Below are 25,986 nucleotides of genomic sequence, written 5' to 3'. Positions count from 1 at the left end.
TCAAGCACAAGGGTGTCCATAAGTGCACATGGCACCAGGACACCCTGAGCTGGAGGTCGATGATCGACTTTGTAGTCGTATCATCTAACCTTCGGCCACGTGTCTCGGACACTCGAGTAAAGAGAGGGGCTGAGCTGACGACCAATCACCACCTGGTGGTGAGTTGGATCCGCTGAGAGGGGAGGAAGCCGGTCAGACCTGGCAGGCCAAACATATTGTGAGGGTCTGCTGGGAACGACTGGCGGATCTCCTCAATCCCATCGTCACATCTTCCAAAGAGGAAGCAGAGACTGGGGACTCAGAGGCGGACTCATCCATCACCCAGGCCAAAGTCACTGAGGTGGTCAGAAAGTTACTCGGTGGCAAGGCTCCTGGGTTGGATGAAATCCGTCCAGAGCACCTTAAGTCTCTGGATGTTGTGGGACTGTCTTGGTTGACACATCTCTGCAACATCGCGTGGCGGTCGGGGACAGTGCCTCTGGATTGGCAGACCGGGGTGGTGATCCCTCTGTTTAAGAAGGGGGACCGGAGGGTGTGTTCCAACTACAGGGGGATCACACTCCTCAGCCTCCCCAGTAAGGTCTATTCCAGAGTACTAGAGAGGAGAATTCGACCGATAGTCGAACCTTGGATTCAGGAAGAGCAGTGTGGTTTTCGTCCTGGTCGCGGCACACTGGACCAGCTCTACACCCTCCATCGGGTGCTCGAGGGTTCATGGGAGTTTGCCCAACCAGTCTACGTGTTTTGTGGATCTGGAGAAGGCGTTCGACCACGTCCCTCGAGGCGCCCTGTGGGGGGTGCTCCAGGAGTACGGGCTCCTTTGTTAAGGGCTATCCGGTCCCTGTACGACCACAGCAGGAGCTTGGTTCGCATTGCTGGTAGTAAGTCAAGCCTGTTTCCAGTGCATGTCGGCCTCCGCCAGGGCTGCCCTTTGTCATCGGTTCTGTTCATTACCTTTATGGACAGAATTTCTCGGTGCAGCCAGGGTGTAGAGGGGGATAGACGAGTTTCTGTGGTTTGGGAACCACAGAATCTCGTCTCTGTTTGCGTACGATGTGGTTCTGTTGGCTTCATCAAATCAGGACCTTCTGCGTGCACTGGATGGTTGGCAGCCGAGTGTGAAGTGTCCGGGATGAAAATCAGCACCTCCAAATCGGTGGCCATGGTTCTCGACCGGAAAAAGGTGCTTTGCCCTCTTCAGGTCGGTGGCGTGTCCTTGCCTCAAGTGGAGGAGTTTAAGTATCTCGGGGTCTTGTTCACGAGAGAGGGACAGATGGAGCGTGAGATCGACAGACGGATCGGTGCAGCATCTGCAGTGAGGCGGTCGCTGTATCGGACCGTCGTGGTGAAGAGAGAGCTGAGCAGGGGGGGAAAGCTCTCGATTTACCAATCGATCTACGTTCCAACCCTCACCTATGGTCATGAGATCTGGCTCATGACCGAAAGAACAAGATCACAAGTACAAGCGGCCGAGATGAGTTTCCTCCGCAGGGTGGCTGGGCGCTCCCTTAGAGATAGGGTGAGGAGCTCGGTCACTCGGGAGGAGCAAGAAGTCGAGCCGCTGCTCCTCCACGTCGAAAGGATCCAGCTAAGGTGGCTCAGACATCTTTTCGGATGCCCCTTGGACGCCTCACTGGAGAGGTGTTCCGGGAACATCCCATCAGGAGAAAGCCCCGGGTAAGACCCAGGACACGCTGGAGGGACTACGTCTCGCAGCTGACTTGGGAACGCCTCGGGGTTCCCCTCGGAGGAGCTGGGCGAGGTGTGTGTGGACTGGGAGGTCTGGGCAGCTTTGCTTGAGCTGCTGCCCCCGCAACCCGACCGCGGATGAAGTAGAAGAAAATGGATGGATGAAGTCTAAATTGTCTAAATCTGTACAGGACTTTTAAAGTCCTACTTGGAAGACAGAAAATTAGTTTAGATGGTCAACAACAACAAGAACCACACAGCCATGGGCCTGCCACGAAATGGAGGCTGCTGGAATATCAGTATCACAGTTTGCAGTCAAGCGATAGTCTACTGTCCAAAAAGTAGCCTGTGTTCCAAAATCTACATCTTCAAGCTCAGCTGAAATCTGCAGGAGACTATGTGGATCAAGCAAAAAGCAGGACAACTACATCAGAATTACGAAGCAAAACCTCAAACCAGAGTTACACATTTGAAATGTTGGTCTTTGATGCGGTAAGAACAGTGCCCCCTTCCCCCCAAAAAAACCAACCAACCAAAAAAAACAAACAAACAAACAAACAAAACCATCAAACCTTGTTGAATGAATAAAGCAGATTAACAACTGACAACTGGCCTGTTATTAAAAGTTGCATCTGTGCCAGGGAATTGGCATATTTAATGAACTAGGCCAGCATCCAACCAGAATTCTGCCAGAAACTTGCAGTTGGCTACTACAAGGTTCTGGTCAAGTTGAAACGGGAAAAGAAACATTCCACCACATAATAGGTGTCTCCTGCAGATTGTAGATCCTGTATGCAGACATTTTTTTAATCACATTCTGACTTCATGAAACCCAAAATAATTAACAAATTGTGCATCAAATTCTTAGGTCTGTTTTCTATTAAAGATGCATGGTGAATAATCATACTGCTACAACAGGGGCCCTCAACCCTGTTCCTGGAGAGCACCTGCCCTGCATGTTTCCCAAGCCTACCAACTCAAATCACACCTGATTTTTTAAAATGGGTGTTTTCCAGATCTTGATTGGCTGAGAACATCCGATAGAGTTAACTGACTGGGATCGAAACAGGGAGAATTAGAGAACATGCACAACAGGTGTCCTCCAGGAACAGGGTTGGTAACCCCTGTGCTACAGAAACAGAGCAGTGCAAAGAAATGACTGAAATCCTAATATTGTCACTTTATGAAAGCATTCCATGACAAGTCTACAGTGGGGAAAATAAGTATTTGACCCCCTGTCAGTTTTGCAGGTTTTCCCACCTACAAAGAATGGAGAGGTCTGTCATTTTTATTATAGGTACACTTCAACTGTGAGAGACAGAATCTAAAAAAAAAAAAAATCCAGAAAATCACATTGTATGATTTTTAAATAATTAATTTGCATTTTATTGGATGAAATAAGTATATGACCCACTAGAAAAACAGAGCTTAACAACTGGTACAGAAACATTTTTCTGCCATTACAGAGGTCAGACGTTTCCTGTAGTTCTTGACCAAATTTTACCACACTGCAACAGGGATTTTGGTCCACTCCTCCAAACAGATCTTCTCCAAATCTTTCAGGTTTGGAGTTTCAGCTTCCTCCAAAGATTTTCTATTGAGTTCAGGTCTGGAGACTGGCCAGGCCACTCCAGGACCTTGAAATGCTTCTTACGGAGCCCCTCCTTAGTTGCCTTGGCTGTGTGTTTGGGGTCATTGTCATGCTGGAAGACCCAGCCATGACCCATCTTCAACGCTCTTACTGAGGGAAGGAGGTTGTTTGCCAAAATCTTGCAATACATGACCCCATCCATCCTCCCTTCAATACGGTGCAGTCATCCTGTCGCCTTTGCAGAAGAGCACCCCCAGAGTATGATGTTTCCACCCCCATGCTTCACGGTTGGGACGGTTTTCTTGGGGTTGTTCTCATCCTCTAAACATGGTAAATGGAGTTGATTCCAAAAAGCTCTATTTTGGTCTCATCTGACCACATGGCCTTCTCCCATGCCTCCTCTGAATCATCCAGATGGTCACTGGTGAACTTCAAATGGGCCTCGACATGTGCTGGGTTGAGCAGGGGAACCTTGCTGCCCTGTAGGACTTTAAACCATGACAGCATCATGTGTTATTAATGTAATCTTTGTGACTGTGGTCCCAGCTCTCTTCAGGTCATTGACCAGGTTCTCCTGTGTAGCTCTGAGCTTTCTCAGAATCATCCTTACCCCACAAAGTGAGATCTTGCATGAAATCCCAGACTGAGGGAGATTGACAGTCATCTTGTGGTTCTTTCACTTTCTAATAAATAATCATAACAGTTGTTGTCTTCTACCAAGCTGCTTGCCTGTTGTCCTGTAGTCCATCCCAGCCTTGTGCAGGTCTACAGTTTTGTCCCTGGTGTCCTTAGACAGCTCTTTGGTCTTGGCTATGGTGGACAGGTTGGTGTGTGATTGATTGAGTGTGTGAACAGGTGTCTTTTAAACAGGCAACAAGTACAAAAATCATACAATGTGATTTTCTGGATTGTTTTTTAGATTCTGTCTCTCACAGTTGAAGTGTACCTACAATAAAAATTACAGACCTCTCCATTCTTTGTAGGTGGGAAAACCTGCAAAACTGACAGGGGGTCAAATACTTATTTTCCCCACTGTATAAACCTCTGTGAATATGGACTTTATGTAACCACTTTTCATATTTAAAAATACACAATTACTTTAGCTGATGAAGCTACATAATTCCCTTTCAGTGGTCTTCTAAAATTACAAAGAAAATGGGGTTGTGCTTAGTCATGATTTCATAGTCATTGAGTAATCATCAGCAACAATCTTTGTGTTATATACACTGAGCTGCATATCAAAGAGATCTAGTTTAATTTGAAAAGGATTTTAAAATGTCAAGTTTTATAACTAAAAATAATGAAGAGCCACCATTTGATTTAGAGTTGGATAGGAATGTTTATAAAAAAAAATGCAAGCACTGACAAAGCGTGTACACATTTCAGTGTACAATTATTTTCCCCCTTACTGAATAGAGGTATCGCTGGTTAAACTGGTGCATAGCTCCCTGCAACTGGCTGCGCTGGCTCTGCCACTGTTCAAAATTGCGGACCGATTCCATAGTCGGGCGCTGCCATGTGGTGGTGCGGGTGTTGTGGTCCACGTAATAGATCCTGCCTCGGTCATCTACTCGACGCTCCCAACTGGCAGAGTGAAAGGAAATGGAAGCAATATCAAGATTAAAATTCACAGGCTAACAGGTGCTTCCAAATGTTACTGTGGAGCCCTGCTGCAGATGTTATCTCTGCATGTATGAAAGGCAAGAAGTCCACTGCTTCAACATGTAGATTTCCTCAGCAGCATTACATAATCCTCATCTGAAAGAAGCAAAAGAAAGAGAGACTGACCCTGGTGGTAAAGGCTGTGGTCTCTCCCAGGTGGTGGTCCTGGTGTTGTGGTCTACATAGTATGTTCTCCCATGTGGGTCCTTCCTCTGCTCCCACCTGAAATAATTAAGTCATCAATTCCAACCAACAAAGCACAAGTCATGAATCACCATGCAATCATTTGATTTCAAAATGTATTAAGAAGCTTTTTAACTTATAAAAGGTACAATGAAAAAATACATGCAACATCTTTAGAAGGTAAAGTCGTGTGTGTCTGTGTTTTTGTTTTTTACCCTGGTGGCAGAGGATCTGAGCCACCAGTATTGGGTGTCTGCTGCCTGGGCTTCGCCCCATCTGTTGACACAGGTGCACTGCTACTATTGCTACCACCACCTCCTCCTGATACATTCCTTTCTCTTTGTGTGGGGGAGGTGCATGATGATAATGTACTTGTGGTGGTGGTGTCCATTTGAGGTGTGGAGGTGGCGGGTACATCGACAGCAGCACCACCAACAGCATTAGCAGAAGAAGAGGAGGCCATTAACACTGTCGAAGAAGACGACGGTAACGGTGGTGATGTGATATCTGGTGTCGAGACTGACAGGACAGCATCTTCGCTGCAATCATCATGGTTATCTGCAGGGGGCAGCACATCATCTGCTGGACCAGAGGAAGGCCCAAGTGCATAATCACAGGACATTCCATTGACTGTAGACAAGTATAAAAATAAGAAAATAAGTGAATCCATCTCAGTGTTTTCTCACTAGCACTTAAATTTATCACAAAGTTATGAATCAGAATAAGTCTGACTTCAAAGAAAGGCATTTTAACAAGACAAGATTGTAATCAAAAGCATAAATCTGTACTATCTGAAGCCCCAGGACTAGTCATAAATGGTAAATTCTGAAAAAAATATAAAATACTCCCCAGAATACTTTAAACAGTATCTTTTCATTTACATTGTTCAGTGACGCTCCAGTAACCTCATCACATCTGTCATTAGGCCTGAAGAAATATCTTGAGGAACTCGTAACTTGAGCATGAAATGACTTCTTGAAAGCAAGCACTTGCCTCAGGTACATGTTTGTCAGGATGTTTTTAAGTACAGTGCATCCAGAAAGTATTCGCAGCATTTCACAACATCCACATTTTGTTATGTTAGAGCCTTATTCTAAATTGGAGTAAATTCATTTTTCCCTCAAAACTCTTCTCACAACACCCCATAACGACATGAAAAGTTTTTAGGGTTTCTTCTTTTTTTTGGCAAATTTAATTTAAATTTTGGCAAAAAAATAAATAAATGAATAAAATCACATGTATATATTCATACCCTTTGCTCAATACTTTGTTGATGCACCTTTGGCAGAAAGTACAGCCTAGAGCCTTCTTGAATATGATGTCACATGATTGGTGCACCTAGCTTTGGGCAGGTTTGCCCATTCCTCTTTGCAGCACCTCTCAAGCGCCGTCAGGTTGGATGGGGAGCATCGGTGCACAGCCAATTTCAGATCACTCCAGAGATGTTCAATTGGATTCAGGTCTGGGCTCTGGCTGAACCACTCAAGGACATTCTCAGAGTCATCCTGAAGTCACTCCTTTGATATCCTGACTGTGTGCTTAGGCTCATTGTCCTGCTGAAAGATGAACCGTCGCCCCAGTCTGAGGTCAAGAGCGCTCTGGAGCAGGTTTTCATCCAGAATGTCTCTGTACATTGCTGCATTCATCTTTCCCTCAATCCTCACTAGTCTCCCAGTTCCTGCTGCTCAAAAACATCCCCACAGCATGATGCTGCAACCATCATGCTTCACTGTAGAGATGGTGCCTGGTTTCCTCCAAACATAACACCTGGATATTCCTGCCAAAGAGTTCAATCTTTGTCTTATCAGACATGTGCCTTTTACTAAGGAGTGGCTTCTGTTTGGCCATTCTACCATACAGGCCTGTTTGCTGGATTGCTGCAGAGATGGTTGTCTTCTGGAAGTTTCTCCTCTCTCCACAGAGGACTGCTGTGGCTTGACAGAGTGACCACTGGGTTTGTGGTCTCCTCCCTGACTAAGGCACTTCTCCGAACAGACAGCTCTAGAAGAGTCCTGGTGGATCTGAATTTCTTCCATTTACGAATGATGGAGGTCGCTATGCTCATTTTGGACCTTCAAAACAGCACAAATGTTTCCGTACCCTTCCCCAAATTGGTGCCTCAAGACAATCCTGTCTCTGAGGTCTACAGAAAATTCCTTTGACTTCTCGATTGGTTTGTGCTTTGAAATGCACTGTCAACTGTAGAACCTTATATGTAGAGAGCTGTGTGCCTTTCCAAATCATGTCCAGTCAACTGAATTTACCCCAGGTAGACTTCAATTAAACTGTAGAAACATCTTAAGGATGATCAGTGGAAACAGGATGCACCTGAGCTCAATTTTGAGCTTCATGGCAAAGGCTGTAAACACTTATGTATGTGTGATTTCTTAGTTTTTTAACTTTTAATAAATTTGCAAAACCTCAAAAGGCTTTTTGACAGTGTCATTATGGGGTATAGTGTGTAGAATTTTAAGGGAAAAAAATGTATGAACAGCTTGCATGAAAAATAAACCATTGTAGCTACAAATGTGAATAATATTCTGATCAGATTAAACAATCAAACACAATTGTTAACATATGCAATTACAAATACAGCCTTATTGACCACCAGACCTCAGCTTTGGCAGTTGGAGAAAATGACAAATTTCATGTTACAAGCAACTTTCAAACCGCACATATGTTAGGCCCCCTTCACACATAACACAATTGAAGCCGACTAGCGCATCAAGGAGGAATTGCATGTCATTCTTGAAAAATCAGAGCTGCCTCTAAAGACATGGCACACGGCGTTAGCTGAACGAAGGAAAAAAGTCCCAAAGCCACAAATCGTCGAGAAGTAGACTGAATGAGCCTGGATTTCTGCCATCACCGAAAAGTCTGCGAGTGCAGAGTGCATAAAAGACCGAAACTAACAAAAGAAAAACGAAGCAAACAGCAACCTTGATGCTTTAAAACAAAATCAAAATAAAATGCCAGCGTGTGATCATTCATGCAGCGAGTCTATGCTGTCCACAGCCACATTCGGGAGGGGGGGGAGACAACAAAGTTGTAAAATGTAAAACAATCAAACGGAACCCCGACGGTACGGGAACTATGCAAACGATGAGGAACCGTCATGACAGAAAGTAAAATGAAATATGGACGAATTGAGGTTGTCATCAGGATTCGTTCACAATTTTCGACAGTTTGAAAATTCTGTCGAAGCACCAGCTACAGAAAGGAAGCTGGACAATGATTAAACGATGTCTCAGAAAGTCAACGCAAGTCCAGATTTCTTGTTTCATTTTGGCTGTGCTTCGTTAGTGTCGTGTGACCGGGGCTTAACGCCTCGTACACCTGTCGCTACAACTATTTGCGCACACCAGGGGCCAAAAGACAGAGTGCCCTGTGAGAGCCCATTCCATCCCTCTCGCGGCAGGTGTCAGCCAAATTCCAGATGACACACACGAACATCCAACACTGCTCACTGGACACTTAGAAAATGTGGTGCCATTCGTGCTGTTAGCACAAAAATAGTGAGCAAATGACCACTTTCGAGCTGGATGTGAATTTTGTCTCAGTGCCCCCCAAGAGTGTGACGTTGCAAAGCAACAAACGTGGTATGCCAGTGTGTCGGCTCTCCCAACACGTGTGGCGTGTGCATCGCGCCCCCCCAACACGTGGCATGCGGGGGAAGCACAGCTGCATGGTATGCTGAAATGCATGTACAGATTGGGACTGGCCAGCCACGTCTGAGCGCATACAGCATGGCGAGGCGCCTCACAGCTGATCACTGGCCCAACACTCACTGACAGCTGCAAATGACAGCTCAGTGCACACGACGTGTCACATTAAAAACACAGAGACCACCACCAGGAGAGGTATATAAATAAGTACTACAATAACTACGTGACAAAATAACTTTAAAAAATGATCACATAACACAGAAACAGAGAGTGACACTTTGTTCTGTGCACTGAAAGGACAGGGGGCGTGGCCACAGACAGGAGCAGCTGTTGAGAGCTCCGGTTCTGGACATCACAGCTGGGGAAAAAGTACTGTGTTTAGAAGAACATGACCTTACAACTGTCCACTGTGACACACATCTGCTTGCAGTCCTCACATGGAAATACATAAAACATATATCTCTTTTGCGATGGGCTGCAGCGAGTCAGCACACAGTGCGCACATTGACTGGCTGTCCCAGGTGAAACGGACCGTGAGATCATGTGAACACGCAGCAGGCAATATGAATGTCATAGCACCCACATGAGCTCTGTTCCACATGACGTGGTGTCTGTCCTGTGGGCGGCACACCGCAGGACACGCAAGTCGAGCCGGACGCGCGTGGGGCCGACTGGACACACCGGGCCAGCAGATGTGGACGTGATCAGGGTGGACTGCTTCATTCCTGTCATGTCTGTACGTCTGTGACCATGGGTCATCTACAGAGGAACAGACGGTTCACACATGTATTGCCTGCTCGAAAAGAGGGATTCAATAAATTGCGTTTTTTTGGGGGGGGGGGGGGGTTGGTTTTTTTAAATGGTGTGTGGTTTTCATTTTTTTTCTCTCTCTCTCTCTCTACAGCAGAGGCACGATGTGGTGCAACACATTCCAGCTACTTGCACTGTGTTCATGCACATGCACAAGCGTGCACGAAACCGTCTCCAGTGTATCGTGCATGCCTGCGCGACTGCGCATCCCTCACGACAACAGTTGGAATGTTTCATGGTTCGCCATTTCCTGTTTGGTTTGCGGATTTTCTTCCGGTTTCTGCGTCTTTCGTGTAATGTGTGAAGGGGCCCTTAAAGACAGAGAGAGGAGGAAGTCTGTGTATTGACAAAAAGCTGAATTTGATCAGGGCTTTGAAGTCCAAATAAAAGGTCAAAAGTGTGCAGTCGATCTACTCAGACAATAAATACAAACCGTAAAGGAAATATGAATGAACATATCATACTTGTTTCTGATGTATGAAAGATGTGATAAGTAAGACATTCTCACCCTAGAAGATTAAACACATATGTATGCTTATTTCTAAAACAAAATTTTTACTGTTCCTGGTCCAAAATCAATACTGTACAGAAATATAAAAAATATAAAATGATTATTAAATTAATAATTATAATGTATAATTATAAATTATAATTATAATATTAAAAGTAATTAAAACATTGACTACAATTCAATTAAATTAAAATTGAATTCCACTGATGAAATATTGAATAACAAAGCAATACAAAAAGTTCAAAAATGTGACTTTAAACCTGGTACACTTTTAGTGACTAAGACAAACTAAATTAAATATTTCATCAAAATTAATACGGCTTCAGATGCATTCATACAGAGGCTGTGTTTATTTGTGTTCACATGGGGTGTGCAGCCAGTACATTCTGAGTGCCGGTCCGAAGCCCGGATAAATGAGGAGGGTTGCGTCAGGAAGGGCATCCGGCGTAAAAAAGCCAACCCAACTATGCAGACTAGGAATCAAATTTCCATACAGGATTGGTCGCGGCCCAGGTTAACAACGTCCGCCACCGGTGCTGTTGCCCAACAGGGTGCCGGTGGAAATTGGGCTACTGCTGGGCGAAGATGATGAAGAAGAGGAGGAGAACGTTTCCACAAACAGCGGGAGAAGAAGAAAACTAGAAGGGTGGAAATGAGAGTGGGGACTTTGAATGTTGGTAGTATGACTGGTAAAGGGAGAGAGCTGGCTGATATGATGGAGAGGAGAAAGGTAGAAATATTATGTGTGCAAGAGACCAAGTGGAAGGAGCATCGGTGGTGGGTACAAGTTGTTGTACCATGGTGAGGACAGGAAGAGAAATGGTGTTGGGGTCATTTTAAAGGAAGAGTATGTTAAAAGTGTGTTGGACGTTAAGCGAGTGTCTGACAGGATGATGAGTGTGAAGTTGGAAATTGAAGGGGGTGATGATGAATATCATCAGTGCATATGCCCCACAGGTAGGTTGTGAGATGAAGGAGAAAGAACATTTCTGGAGTGTGTTAGATGAGGTGGTGGAGAGTGTGCCCAAGCATGAAAGAGTGGTGATAGGAGCGGACTTCAATGGGCATGTTGGTGAAGGGAACAGAGGTGATGAGGAAGTAATGGGTAGATATGGTATCAAGGATAGGAATGGGGAAGGACAGATGGTAGTTGATTTTTGCAAAAAGGATGGATAATGGCTGTGGTGAATACCTACTTTAAGAAAAGGGAGGAGCACAGGGTAACATATAAGAGTGGAGGAAGGTGCACACAGGTGGACTACATTCTTTACAGGAGATGCAAGCTAAAAGAAATCAGAGATTGTAAGGTGGTGGCAGAAGAGTGTCATTAGACAACATAGGATGGTTGTTTGTAGGACGACTTTAGAGATAAAGAAGAGAGCTCAACAAAGGATCAGATGGTGGAAGCTGAAGGAGGAAGACTGTTGTGTGAAATTTAGCGAGCAGGTGAGAGAAGCACTGGCTGGAGGGGAAGCAATTTTAGACAACTGGAAAAGTACTACAGATGTGGTGAGGGAGACAGCTAGGACAGTACTGGGTATGACATCTGGACAGTGGAAGAAAGACAAGGAGACGTGGTGGTGGAATGAAGAGGTCCAGGAAAGCATAAGGAGAAAGAGGTTGGCGAAAACGTTTTGGGATAGTCGGAGAGATGAAGTAGACAGGAGAACAAGGAGATGCGGTGTAAGGCAAAAAGAGAAGTGGCAAAAGTGAAGGAAAAAGCATATTGCGAGCTGTACAAGAAGTTGAATAGTAAGGAAGGAGAAAAGGACTTGTACCGAGTGGCCAGACAAAGGGACAGAGCTGGAAAGGATGTGCAGCAGGTCAGGGTGGTAAAAGATGCACATGGTAATGTGCTGACAAGTGAGGAGTGTGTGCTGAGAAGGTGAGGGAATATTTTGAAGAGCTGATGAATAAAGAAAATGAGTGAGAGAAAAGGCTAGATGATGTGGTGAGAGTAAATCAGGAAGTACAAGAGATTAGTAAGGAAGAAGTGAGGGCTGCTATGAAGAGGATGAAGAATGGAAAGGTAGTTTGTCCAGATGACATTCCAATGGAGGCATGGAAATGTCTAGGAGAGATGACAGTAGAGTTTCTAACCAGATTGTTTAATAAAATCTTGGAAAGTGAGAGGATGCCTGAGGAGTGGAGACAAAGTGTGCTGGTTCCTATTTTCAAGAACAAGGGTGATGTGCAGAGCTGCAGTAACTACAGAGGCATAAAGTTGATCAGCCACAGCATGAAGTTATGGGAAAGAGTAGTAGAAGCTAGGCTTAGAAAACAGGTGAAGATCTGTGGGCATCAATATGGTTTCATGCCGAGAAAGAGCACTACAGATGCAATGTTTACTCTGAGAATACTGTTGGAGAAGTACAAAGAAGGCCAGAAAGAGTTAATTGTGTGTTTGTGGACTTAGAAAAAGCTTATGATAGGGTGCCAAGAGAAGAGCTGTGGTACTTTATGAGGAAGTCAAGTCAGCGGTGAGATGTGCAGTCGGAATGATAGACTCATTCAAGGTGGAGGTGGGATTACACCAAGGGTCAGCTCTGAGTCCTTTCTTGTTTGCAGTGGTGATGGACAGGTTGATGGATGAGATCAGACAGGAGTCCCCATGGACTATGATGTTTGCAGATGACATTGTGATCTGTAGTGAGAGTAGAGAGCAATCTGAGTCTAGCCTGGAGAGGTGGAGATATGCTTTTGAGAGAAGGGGAATGAAAGTCAGTAGACGCAAGACTGAGTACATGTGTGTCAATGGGAGGGAGCCCAGTGGAATAGTGCAGTTACAAGGAGTAGAAGTGGTGAAAGTAGATGAGTTTAAATATTTGGGGTCAACTGTTCAAAGTGTTGGAGAGTGTGGTGGAGAGGTGAAGAAGAGGGTGGAGTGGGTGGAGAAAGGTGGCAGGAGTGATTTGTGACCAAAGAATATCAGCAAGAGTGAAGGGGAAAGTTTACAAGACAGTAGTGAGACCAGCTATGTTGTACAGCTTAGAGACAGTGGCACTAACAAAAAGACAGGAGGCAGAGCTGGAGGTGGCAGAGCTGAAGATGTTGAGATTCTCAATGGGAGTGACAAGAATGGACAAGATTAGGAATGAACGTATCAGAGGGACAGCTCAGGTGGGACGGTTTGGAGACAAAGTCAGAGAGGCGCGATTGAGATGGTTTGGACATGTGCAGAGGAGGGACCCAGGGTATATAGGGAGAAGGATGCTGAGGATGGAGCCACCAGGCAGGAGGAGAAGAGGGAGGCCAAAGAGGAGGTTTATGGATGTGCTGAGGGAGGACATGCAGGTGGTTGGTGTGACAGAGGAAGACACAGAGGACAGGGTGAGATGGAAAAGATTGATCTGCTGTGGTGACCCCTAACAGGAACAGCCGAAAGAAGAAGAATGCAGTTGCAGTGAAACAATAAGAAAATAGTTTATTTTTCTGATTTAGTCCATTTCTGAATGGAAATAGTGTCTTTCACTGACAATTACACCTGTTCCATAATTTTTTAATTAATCCAGAATCCACTAATCAACAAGCATGTGGAAGAAGAGTTTCAACCACGCATGTTCCAAATTTTCCATAATCCACCGGGTATCACAGCAGGGGACAGACATATATATTCGGTAAACCTTTTTTTTTTAACGTAATTCAACTGGTCCATCAAAGTTCACCCAATTTTAATAATACTCTCCTCATTATATGCATCTTTAATATGGTGAGTTACAAGATGATACCATTTATTGTTTTTGAAATATGTTAAACTTGAGGGGACGGACTCATCTATCTATCCACCTATTGACTCACTGCAGTTTACAGAGGACATATCGAGGCTTTTCCAAAGCTTACACAGAATATGCAAATGACGGGAAACTACTTTTTTGTGGCATTACAAAGGTTTAAAACAAACAAAAACACAAACATGTAGCCACAATTTCAAAAAGATTGGATTAAGCTCACCTCTCCCAATCTCCGAATCACTCTCTGATGGTTGATGGACTGGGGTGGAGTTGGGTGTGGGAACTCCATTAACTACTGGATCAAGGGCAGGGCTGCAGGAGCTGGAAGGCACCTCATCATCCACACCATTGGACACTGAACGGGAACCAGACCTGATGCCCAAATCTGTACCATTTACTGTGCTTCAATTGAAAACATGAGGATATAAGATAAATACTAGTTGTGATGAGGATCTATGATTTATACAACCTGAAAGATTGAAAAACAATGCCCTACACAACAACAAGAATGAGGATTAAAAGTTATTCAGAACAGGGGGGTCTCATCCCAAGACCTTCTAATTATGATACATCGATGTTAATGGTGATAACAAGCTGATCCAAGTGGAGATGCCGCAGGAACCTATACATAAGAAGCAAGTTGATGCCAAAATTCTGAAAAAATGTACTTTTTTTCCTGCAGTTCTGTCGGTACTGAGAAAGCAATTCATCTGGAACTCCTCTGAAATACTAACCATGGGGGTAAAAAACTAGATGAAAATACTAACAAGTTCAACTGCAGCAGCAACAGCACAGTCTGGACTCGCTAACAAGAACAGCGATAGAGTTGAGTATGGGAGTATTTTGTGTTCAAGGCAGATGACTAAAAAGCAAAAGCCAATATTCAAACAATGACATGGTTCATACATTCATTTGCTAAATCAGACAGTGCTGGGTGAGAATTGGGGAAAGGATGCCAGTCTGTCACAGGGCTACGCCTCGATATCCTGTCCATGAATATCACAAACAGGATTGCTGACAATTTGCAGCCTTGGCGGAGGCCAACCCCCACTGGACACAAGTCCGACTTACCACCAAGCACCCAAACACAGATCTCACTTTGTGTGTACAGATATGGGATGGCCCTCAGAAGGGACCTCCTCACTCCATACTCCCGCAGCACCTCCCACAATATCTCCCGGGGTACCTGATCATATGCCTTCTCCAAGTCCACCAAAGACATATAGACTGGACGGGAAGACTCCCAGGCACCCTCCAGGATCCTTGTGAGAGTGAAGAGCTGGTTGGTTGTTTCACAACCAGGACAGAACCCGCATTGTTCCTCTTCAATGAGAGGTTCGACTATCAGCCAAACCCTCCTTGCCAGCACCCTGGAGTAGACTTTACCAGGGAGGCTGAGTGGTGTGATGCCCCTGTAGTTGGCACACACTCTCTGGTCCCCCCTTTTTAAATATGGGGACCACCACTCCAGTTTGCCATTCCTTAGGCACTGTCCCAGACCTCAACACAATGTTGAAGAGACGTCTCATCCAAGACAATCCCTCCATACCCAGAGCCTTCAGCATTTTTGGATGGATCTCATCAACCCCCAGGGCCTTGGCACTGTGGAGTTGTTTGTCTACCTCAGTGACTTCCACCAGGGAAATTGATGAAAATCCTCCATCAGTTTCCAGCTCTGCCCCTCGTATAGAGGGAGCTCAGGTCTGATGCAGGATTTCCTCAAAGTGTTCCTTCCAGCACCAGATTACATCCTCAGTTGAGGTCAACAGACTCCCATCTTTGCTGTAGACAGCTTGGATGGTTCCTCGTTTTCCCTTCCTGAGGTACCTCATGGCCCGCCAGAAGCACGTCGGTGCTGACCGAAAGTCCTTCTCCATGGTTGCGTTAAACTCCTCCCACACCCACTGCTTTGCCTCCCCCACAGCAGAGGTTACTGCCCTTCAGGCCTGTCCGTACCTTGCAACTGCCTCCGGAGTCCTCCGAGATAACATATCCCAAAAGGACTCCTTCAGTTGGACAGCTTTCCCTTGAGGCACCTAAGTCCTTCAGGCCACAGCTCCCCGCTGAGGCTTCAGCAATGGAAGCTTTGAACATTGCCCATTCTGGTTCAATGCCCCCAACCTCCACAGGGATGCTAGAAAAGCTCCACCAGAGGTGTGAGTTGAAGATATGTCAGACAGTGGGCTCCTCCAGATGTTCCCAGTTCACCCGCACTATCCATTTGGGTTTACCAGGTCTGTCTAAAGTCTTCCCCATCCTCTGATCCAACTCACCACCAGATTGTGATCAGATGACAGTTCTGCCCCGCTCTTCACCTGAGTGTCCAGAACATGCGGCCTCAAATCAGATGAAATAATCACAAAATCGATCATTGACCTTCGGCCTTGGGTGCTCTGGTACCATGAACACTTATGAGTATCATTATGTTCGAACATGGTGTTCGTTATGGACAATCCATGACTAGCACAGAAGTCCAATAACAAACTTACCGGGTTTAGATCGGGGAGGCCATTCCTCCCAATCACGCCTATCCAGGTGTCTCTGTCATTGCCCACATGTGCGTTGAAGTCCACCAGCAGAACAATGGAGTTCCCCACCGGAGCCCCATACAGACTCCATTCAGGGACTCCAAGAAGGCCAAATACTCCAAACTGCTGTTCGGTGCATACGCAACGACACCTGTGATTCCCCCTGCTGGTGGTGAGCCCACAGGATGGAGATGGAAGGTCCACATTGCCTTTTCGCGCTGTGCCTGACTGGGTTCCATGGCAAGCCCAGCCACCAGGCGCTCGTTAATGGGCCCTACATCCAGGCATGGCTCTAGATGGGGGCTCTGGGCTTCCCCCAGGCCGGGTCACATTTCCTCTACCTCGTTTTGTCCTGGTGTCTTATAAACCATTCTTAGTCTGGCCTTTTGCCTGAGACCAATTTGCCATGGGAGACCCTACCAGGAGCACAAAGGCTCCAGACAACACAGCTCTCAGGTTCATAGCGGCACACAAACCTCTCTACCACGATAAGGTGATGGTTCCCGGAGAGTGCTTTTTTTTTTTATATTAGCCATGTTAAATGGTAAATGGACTGCATTTATATAGCACTTTTCCATCTGAATCAGAAGCTCAAAGCGCTTTACAATTATGCCTCACACACACACACACACACACACACACACACACACACACACACACACACACACACACCGATGTCAGGGTGCTGCTATGCAAGGCACCCACTACACACCAGGAGCAACTCTGGGATTAAGGACCTTGCCCAAGGCCCTTAGTGATTTTCCGGTCTAGCTGGGTTTTGAACAGAGGATCCTCTGGTCTGAAGCCCAACGATTAAACCACTAGACACACATTTAGGCTAACATAATGTAGCTATAGCTTGCAGTAGTATCGACCTGACTTTTTTGTCTTTCAGTCATTTTGCATAAACATGTTCTACTCATCATTCTCATTGTAAAATTTAAAAAAAAGCAATGTTTACTGTTTTTTGCAAAATAATTTCCTTCGGGATTAATAAAGTTATTTCTTACTCTTATATATACTCTTACACATTACAATGGACAAAATTTCTTTGGACTGCGTGACACAAGAATAGCAACTGTAGGTCAGATAGACTACGACTATGACCTTTTACAAATATTTTACAAAGGTTTTCAAACATTTAACTCAACTGCAAGTTTACCTCACACATAATTATTCAGTGGCAACAATAAGCAATTTACCGTAGGTGTTTGTATCTTGTATAATAAAATTAATTAATTGTTAGCTTCAGCTCGCTAATACAACACCTACGTTATAAATAAATAATATGCTGAGTTTTCAAACAATTACACTACACATTTGTTTACTTTACCTATGATTGATTGTTCAGTGGGGACAAGAAGCAATTTACTTGAGTTTGTGCCTCCTGCAATAACAATTAGCCCATTAGATTCTGCTTGCTAACGCAGTGGTTAGTTATTAATAGATAATGTGCAGAGTTTTCAAACATTTAATTGTATAGTCTGTTTACCTCACCTATTATAATCTTTTCCATGAAAACAAAAAGTACTTTACTTGAGTTATTTGTGCCTCATACAATAACACTATTTAGCCCATGAACCTCTCCGCACTGACACGCAGTTAGTTATAAATAAGTAATGCAGTTAAATAAATTAATTTTGCTTCTTTTAGTATGAAGCGGTAACACCACATTTCAAAAATAAAAGACTTGTGCAACATAAAAAAAAATCCTCCTCATGACACAAATACTTCACTGCAACTTGCAATTCAGAAAATGTGGTATTTGAACCAGGCAGTCATGCAAGCCTTCTTGTCAAGCCCAGTTTTGCATGTTTCGGGAATGGTTTTATAATATATATGAGAGATTTCTGTTCAAATTTCTGATTTTGCTTAACCCAGCCTTAAAATATCATTCACAGAGTAAAACAGTTTTGCAACTGGGAGAGGAGAACTAACTTATAAGAACATCGCTGTTCTTGTCTTGTGAGCCCCTTAGCAACTGCAATGCAGAGAAGCCAGTCAGCTGCAACCTCCTCATACTCCCTCATCTCTTATCTCCCTCAGTCACCACTCTTTTGTGTGGTGCTGTGAACACATTTGCTTGCTCTGTGGCTTTCCAGTAAAATGTCTGTTGGCCTCACTGAAGGATACTTTTACAATGTGACCGATGAATGATTGGCACCAGCTGAATAGACACTAGGACCGAACGTTCAACAAGCAGGGCAGATGACTGAGAAAAAACAAAGCACAAAAATATAAAAACATGGAGGGAAAAATGATTGACACATCCCTCTAATAACATGAAGTACATACAATACTGAGTAAAGACTTAAGGGTCCCTGGAATTTTTACAACATTGTTGTATGTTATGCCACCGCCTCCCCTCAACCATTCAGTGGATCATCATAAAAATCTGAAATGCAGATAAAAAAACATAAAAAATAAAATAATAACATAAAAAATATAAATAATAATTACACAGTCATCCCTCATACCAATTTTCTTGATCAGTATAGTATATCTGTACTACTGGCAGATTGTGGTAAAAACTCAGTAACACACGTTTCAAGAATCGTTTCTCTCAAGGTGGAGGAGGATCCTCTATTCAATTCCCAGTTAAGTGCCTTGCATGGCAGCACCTTGACATCATTTGAGTGTGTGTGAAAATATGAGGTATCAATGTAAAGCACTCTAAGCTTCTACATCAGATGGAAAAATGCTATATAAATGCAGCCCATTATGAAACGTGTGAATTATTTAGTCTACCTGTTGGCAGCCCTTGAGGAAGTGGAAGATGAGTCTCCATTTTCATGGATGGCATCTCCATTGTGTTGAACTTCTGTGAAATATTAGAACACACACACACACACACACACACACACACACACACACACACACACACACACACACACACACACACACACACACACACACACACACACTTGAACTTAGTAATACTATCTTATTGCGCATGTCTATAGCCTAGGCTCTCCAGTTTTGTAGTACCTGTAGTAGTTCAATCCAATCAAAGCATGTTGCTTATTAGTCAGCCCCCTGCTAAATTACGTTCTTGTTAAAAAAGGTGCTTACGTACACTGGTGTTTGCCCCTTACACTGTATCAGAGAAAGCAATTCTCAAGTTAAGAAACATTGATCACTGTTTTTTGGGTTTTCTTTAAGAGCCTGATGCACGACTCCACAAACACGATTTGATCAACAGGTTCTTGAAAACTCACATGACAGTTCACCCACAATGATTCGGTTTTAACAAGAAACAGGAGACATTTTCGCCACATCTTTGGTTTATGGGGGGGGGTCACACCTAAGATTTTTGGACAGCACCGCTCAAAAGTACAGGAGCAACTTTTACTTAGGTGACCAATTATTTCAATCAACTTAATATAACAAGCCAATAGTTTTTGCAATCAATCATTTTATGATACACTTTGGTCAAATGTTTTCAAACGTAAATGTTATTATAAATAGGCCAAGTTTGAATTTTAGACTGCTGAGCAGGTGACAGATGTCATTTTACAAAGATTAGCCCTTGGTCTGTGGAATATGGATGTTTCTGATGGTTTATAGCTTACACTGTTAATTCTAATGCTGCATTTACACAACGACAACAATTCACGAATGCCACGAAGTATACATTCTTGGCCGCTGATCATGAATGTGATGATTCGGGGCAGAGGCGTCAGTTGTCCTCAGGAACTGTTGCAACCCGTTACCACGCGTTACGATTAATGGCACGTGTTGCTGGAGAATGATCAAGAACCATTACGCACGATCAAGAATAATGTTCCGCGTTGTTGCACGCTGTTGTACGCTATTGCGCATAACTGCGCATCGTTAAGTTCTGTCACGTTGTGAACAAGGTAAATTGTCTCCACACACACCCATATTCATCCAGATCGCTCCAGTTTTTCAGAACTTTGTGACTGCATGCGTAGTTGGGCTCTGTGCCATGGAGTGGTGCAGACAGGAGGAGGAGGAGACGGACAGAGCCAGATGTGTGGCTTCATGCGGCTCTCGTCTCGTGCGTTTTCCCAAACATCAGGCGCATGTAACAGGTGGAACACCTGCAGGAGCGCGCTGAAGAGCACTGAAATGAGACTTTTAGCTGACTTGGTGTCAGCAATCAAACTGAATGCGGTGCAGCAGGGTTTAATTGTGCACACGTTTCTTCCTCCGCCGGCCTGGAGGAGGTGCAGAGATGTCTGGCTGCAGGTGAGGCTCCTCTCGCTCAGACTCGTTCTCCCGCTCATCGGTTACAACAGCAGGTGGAACACCTGCAGGAGCGTCCTGAGGAGCTTCAGCAGGAACCGTGGAATGACACTTGGCTGACTTTGCGTCACTGTTCCTCTTCGGCATACTGCATCAAACTGAACGCTGTGATGCCGAGTTTAATTGTGTGCACGTCACAGAAAACTGATTCCTCTTGGCGCACAGTGAAATGTGACACCACGTTACAAGTCGTGTCAAAACTTGACAGTTTCCGTGTCACGTCATCATAGCGTGTGACAGTCTGGGCTCCAACAACCATCACAGGAACAAGTACAAACGTTGTCACGTTTTATTAAGGATCATTACTCATCAAGACGGATTAACACGCTCAGTTGCGACCTCCACGACGTGAAACGAAATGAGGGTGGTGTGTGACATTCGTGGAAGATTTTTTGACAGGCAAAAACATGCTCCACGAATATCAAGAATATCACGCACCAACACACACTATTAAGAAACCTATTCAGATGCGTTAAGTCATGTTAAGAATGTCAGGAATGTGTCATGAATGAAAGAAAAATGACATTCATAACCCGTCTTGCTTATGTGTAAACACACCATAACAACTGAAACACTATTATACAAGGAGAATAATTGATAGCCACAGTTTTAATGTCAAAGAGGCAATGAAATGATTTTTCAAACTTTGGATTTCAGTAGACTGAGACAAAATGCCAAAATATAACTGCAAAACTTTGCAATTAGTGTTTATTTTTGAGTATAAAAAGAGAAGGAATACTTGAAACTTACTGGCCCATTAAGGAGAGTTATACCTGTGTACTTCCTATGGTCCACATTATAACACTGTTCATAATGATTAAAATATACTCTGAAAGGCTAATAATAATAATAATAATAACAACAACCTACAAAGCTTAAGTTTAGCAGGACACATTCTCCCTCAAACATATTATAATGTGCTCACTGGTGCTATCTGCAGTGTTGCCACTGGTAAGTGCTACCAGCTCCTCCTGGTCAGTGAGAGTCAGTCCATTGAGGTACACCGTCAGCTCCCCTGTGGGCACTGGAGCGCCTTTATGCTCCATGCTCAGTTTCAGCACCTCCTTTACATTTTCCACTGAAGAACCACAAGAGGAACAGTAGTTATAGTGACATCTCAAAACACAAAGTCAACTGCAGAAAAATGCAGCATTTGCATTGTATAATAAAATTTAAAAAAAAAAAATTACATTTTCTGCAATGCTGTTCCAATACTTCTACAAGGCCCAGTGTCGCTTTGCCCAGCAGAGCATCTGCTTTTAGAGTGTGGTGACTCCATACTTTGAAATCCACTTGTGTGTGCGGCGTTACATTCCTTTGGGTTCAGAACACACATTTTTAAACAAATGTTAACAAATGAAAACATATTAACCTGACTTATAGGAATTTTTGAAAAATAGTATACAGCAATGAATAGTAATTATACACGCACATACACAATAAAACTCACCTAAACCGTCATCATATAAACCGGATATTCACACTCATTGCACAAATCAAAAGTCCAAAGCTTTTGAATGGTTTTCCATGCAATAAACATCGTATATATTTGATTTTGTACAACAGATTTTCGCTAACATCGGACAAAACGTCTCGTCCGATTGCAATGCATTTCATGAATAACCTCTTGCATATACCGGACAGAGAAGTGTGGACGACAGGATAGGTTCCATCTGGGCACGCAGGGTCCCCCAGCACTGATTCCTTGTTGAAAAATTGGTGTCAATAGCACTGAGAGATCAGCAGATCAATTCCATGGTTATTCCAAGAATACACTGTCTGGTGAATTTGGGACTTTTGAAGATTGGGGCAGAGATAGAGGAAAACACAAAAGGAGAGGAGAGAGAAGGCGATGCGACCGTCCTCGCTGGAGTCCAAAGCAACTGCCAACAATATCGATAAAATCTTATCAATACCCATCCCTAATCGTATCGCACCAAATTGCATCGTATCACATTGTGAGGAATTGAATCACCATCAAATACATATCAAATCGCATCGAATCTGGAACAGGGGCGAATCATATCGCATCGTATAGTCATGTATCGCAAAATGTATCGTACTGCTCGTAGTGTATCGAGGTGTGTATCGAATCATTGTCAATGATGAGATTCACATGCCTAGTAAGGACAAAACAATGAGAGCACAGAACATTATAAGAACAATGAATGTACTGTTTGAATGTAGGACAATCATGTTACTAGTAATAATGTGTAACTGATGCCTGATGACTTGACAGCCTGTGTTCATTTTCTCTGTTAAAAGATTTCATTCCTGTTATAAACAGCAGACAGTACAAGAATTATCGTCCATCTGTTCCTTCATGTTCATGAACCATGGCCATGGACGTAAACAAGGAATTAATTAACTGACATGAACGAGCTGATGTGCTCATATCATGAACACATAGGCCGGCTCCGTGTGTCCAGCTGTCCAGCGTGCAGCACGCCGAAGAACACCGCGTCTTGTGGACAATACCTCACGTGGTGAACGTGACAACTGTCTCGCCAGCCGTTCACATGATCAGACGGATATTTTTACATGGGGCAGCCTGGCTGATTGTGCGCGGACTAAGGCGATCGCTGCTGAACACGTTGCAAAGGTAATATGTGCTTTTATTTATTACCATGTGAGGATAGCATGCTGGTACATACGCATCGCGGTGGCATGTTGAGAAGTGATGTTCTTCATGTGCAGCGGCTCGCCACCGACATGCCCACCTGTCCAGAGCAACTCACAGCTGGAGAAGACATATCGTGCCATGAATAACATCATCTCTCAACATGCCACTGTGCTGCACATGTGTGGGCGGGCTCTCATACTCTCATGACATGATAATTAAAAAAAAACAAGATCACCATTGGAATCGAACAGTAACATTTACCTCCGGTAGTATGAGCACTATCGTATAGCTTGTGTGAACAAAAGGGCCTCAATGCATTGCACTGCTGACATAACAACCCCGTTCTCTATACTGAGTCCCAATCCAAATCCTTATACTTTCCTAGATATTGCACATGCACAAAGGACACTGTAAAGGTGCGTTTACACATAAGCAAGACGCGTTACCAATGTAATTTTTCTGTCATTCGTGACACATTCCTGACATTCTTAACGTGACTTAACGCATCTGAATAGGTTTCTTAATAGTGCGTGTTGGTGCGTGATATTCTTGATATTCGTGGAGCATGTTTTTGCCTGTCAAATAATCTTCCACGAATGTCACACACCACCCTCATTTCGTCTCATGTCGTGGAGGTTGCAACTGAGCGTATTGATCCGTCTTGATGACTAGTGATCCTTAATAGAACGTGACAACGTTCGTAGTGGTTCCTGTGATGGTTCTTGGAGCCCAAACTGTCACGCGTTATTACGAAGTGACATGGAAACTGTCAAGTTTTGACACGACTTGTAACGTGGCGTCACATTTCACTGCGCGCACGATGAATCAGTTTTCTGTCACGTGCACACAATTAAATTCAGCTCCAAATGTCGTTCCACAGTTCCTGCTGAAGCTCCTCAGGACGCTCCTGCAGGTGTTCCACCTGCTGTTGTAACCGATGAGCGGGAGAACGAGTCTGAGCGAGAGGAACCAGAGGAGCGAGAGGAGACTCACATGCAGCCAGACATCTGCACCTCCTCCAGTCCGGCGGAGGAAGAAGCGCGCTCACAATTAAACCCTGCTGCACCGCATTCAGTTTGATTGCTGACACCAAGTCGGCTAAAGTCTCATTTCAGTGCTCTTCAGCGCACTCCTGCAGATGTTCCAACTGCTGCATGTGCCTGATGTTTGGGAAAATGCACGCGACAAGCTGCATGAAGCCACACATCTGGCTCTGTCCGCCTCCTCCTCTCCATGGCACAGAGCCCAACTATGTATGCAGTCACAAAGTTCTTCTGAAAAACTGGAGCGATCTGAATTCGGTTGGATGAATATGGGTGGGTGTGTGTGTGTGTGTGGAGACAATTCATCTCGTTCACAACGTGACAGAACTTGACGCACTGTTACGCGCAAAAGCACGCAACAACGTGGAACACTATTCTTGACCGTGCGTAATGGTTCCTGATAATTCTCCAGCAACATGTGCCATTAATCGTAACGTGTGGTAACAGGCTGCAGCAGTTCCTGAGGACACCTGACACCTCTGCCCCAAATAATCACATTCGTGATCAGCGGCCAAGAATGTGTACTTCGTGGCATTCGTGACTTGTCATTATGTGTAAACGCAGCATAAGAACCTTAAACTCAACCCGATGTATAACAGCTCTGCCATGCATTAAGGGAAAAAATTAAAATTAAAAAGGTTCAATCCAAGCTGCAACTTAATGTCTTATTTATCAAAATCCCACTTCTTGTAGCATTGTAGTCGTAAAACTATGACATGGAGTAATATTGATTAAACAACATTTTAGCTGTTTAAAATATATTAATTCTCATCATCATAATCATCTGCAAAACAGCCTTGAAAAGTGGACCTTTACTCTAGAAGGGAGGAGCTTTTGAACCCTCACCCCCTGGCTACATGCCTGTACAACAACTCTTGGGAAGAAAACAGACGACAAAGAAAAACTCATTTATTTGTGTGAAACTGTGACCTGACAACAGGAAGAAAAGTACATCACATGAACCATCCGTCAAAACAGATGGTGCATACTTGACACAAAGGAGAGTGAAATGTTATTAAAATTTCCATCAAGGCATTACTAAAGGTGCACCAGCTGTATTTGCACCATGCTTATGATAAGAAGCGAGACTTAACATACACTACTGATTATCTGTGTGAAAAAAATAGACTTTTATGAAAGAGGGTGTTAATGTGCTTTTAAAACATGCATTGTGGCTTCACATACAGACAGTGCAGACTAATTAGTCAGTACTTACAGAGTGACACTTTCTTCCCATTTGGGGTTGGATGAGCTGTGAGATTTGGATGTGCGGCGCGACTCCCCCTCCGCTGTCACCTCCACATAAATGGCTGTTCCAAACAGGCTCTTCTTCCTCTTGAGCTTGGCACAGGAAACTAATAATGGGAACACAATGGGCAGATTCACTAATAGCTGATTCGATAGTTTCACCTTACAGTTGAATCTTAAATATTCCGCCGAAATAAAGCAATATACTTATTGTCAGAATGTGTGAAAACTTCGTGACCACCCTGCCACTTGTATACAATACAACCTGCAGTCTTTGGACTCACCAATGGCATGGAGCTGTGATGTTCCTCTGTGATTATGGCTAGATTCCAATCTCGGTGAGGCCGTGGCCATGTCATTCACCAGAGTGGCAAGCTTTCAAACACACATAAATACACCACACAAGTGCATAAGACAACAATTACTGGAAGAG

The 25,986-nt window shown here is 44.1% G+C and overlaps 1 protein-coding gene across 1 annotated transcript in view; it reads right to left on the bottom strand.

Moving 5' to 3' along the window:
- LOC117511792 (NEDD4-like E3 ubiquitin-protein ligase WWP1) overlaps positions 1–25,986 on the bottom strand; it is a 143,598-nt gene that overhangs the window by 77,661 nt on the left and 39,951 nt on the right. Inside the window, 9 exon segments of the mRNA XM_034171695.1 lie at positions 4,690–4,864; positions 5,069–5,164; positions 5,341–5,755; positions 14,063–14,244; positions 19,119–19,191; positions 21,565–21,717; positions 21,830–21,954; positions 25,522–25,660; positions 25,838–25,928. Of these exon segments, the coding sequence (XP_034027586.1) occupies positions 4,690–4,864; positions 5,069–5,164; positions 5,341–5,755; positions 14,063–14,244; positions 19,119–19,191; positions 21,565–21,717; positions 21,830–21,954; positions 25,522–25,660; positions 25,838–25,907 (1,428 nt within the window). The 5' untranslated portion in view covers positions 25,908–25,928.

The sequence above is a fragment of the Thalassophryne amazonica genome, chromosome 1, assembly GCF_902500255.1.
Source record: "Thalassophryne amazonica chromosome 1, fThaAma1.1, whole genome shotgun sequence".
In the NCBI taxonomy this organism is placed as follows: Eukaryota; Metazoa; Chordata; class Actinopteri; order Batrachoidiformes; family Batrachoididae; genus Thalassophryne; species Thalassophryne amazonica.
The sequence above is the reverse complement of the archived record's forward strand: the minus strand, read 5'-3'. Positions and strand labels throughout refer to the sequence as shown.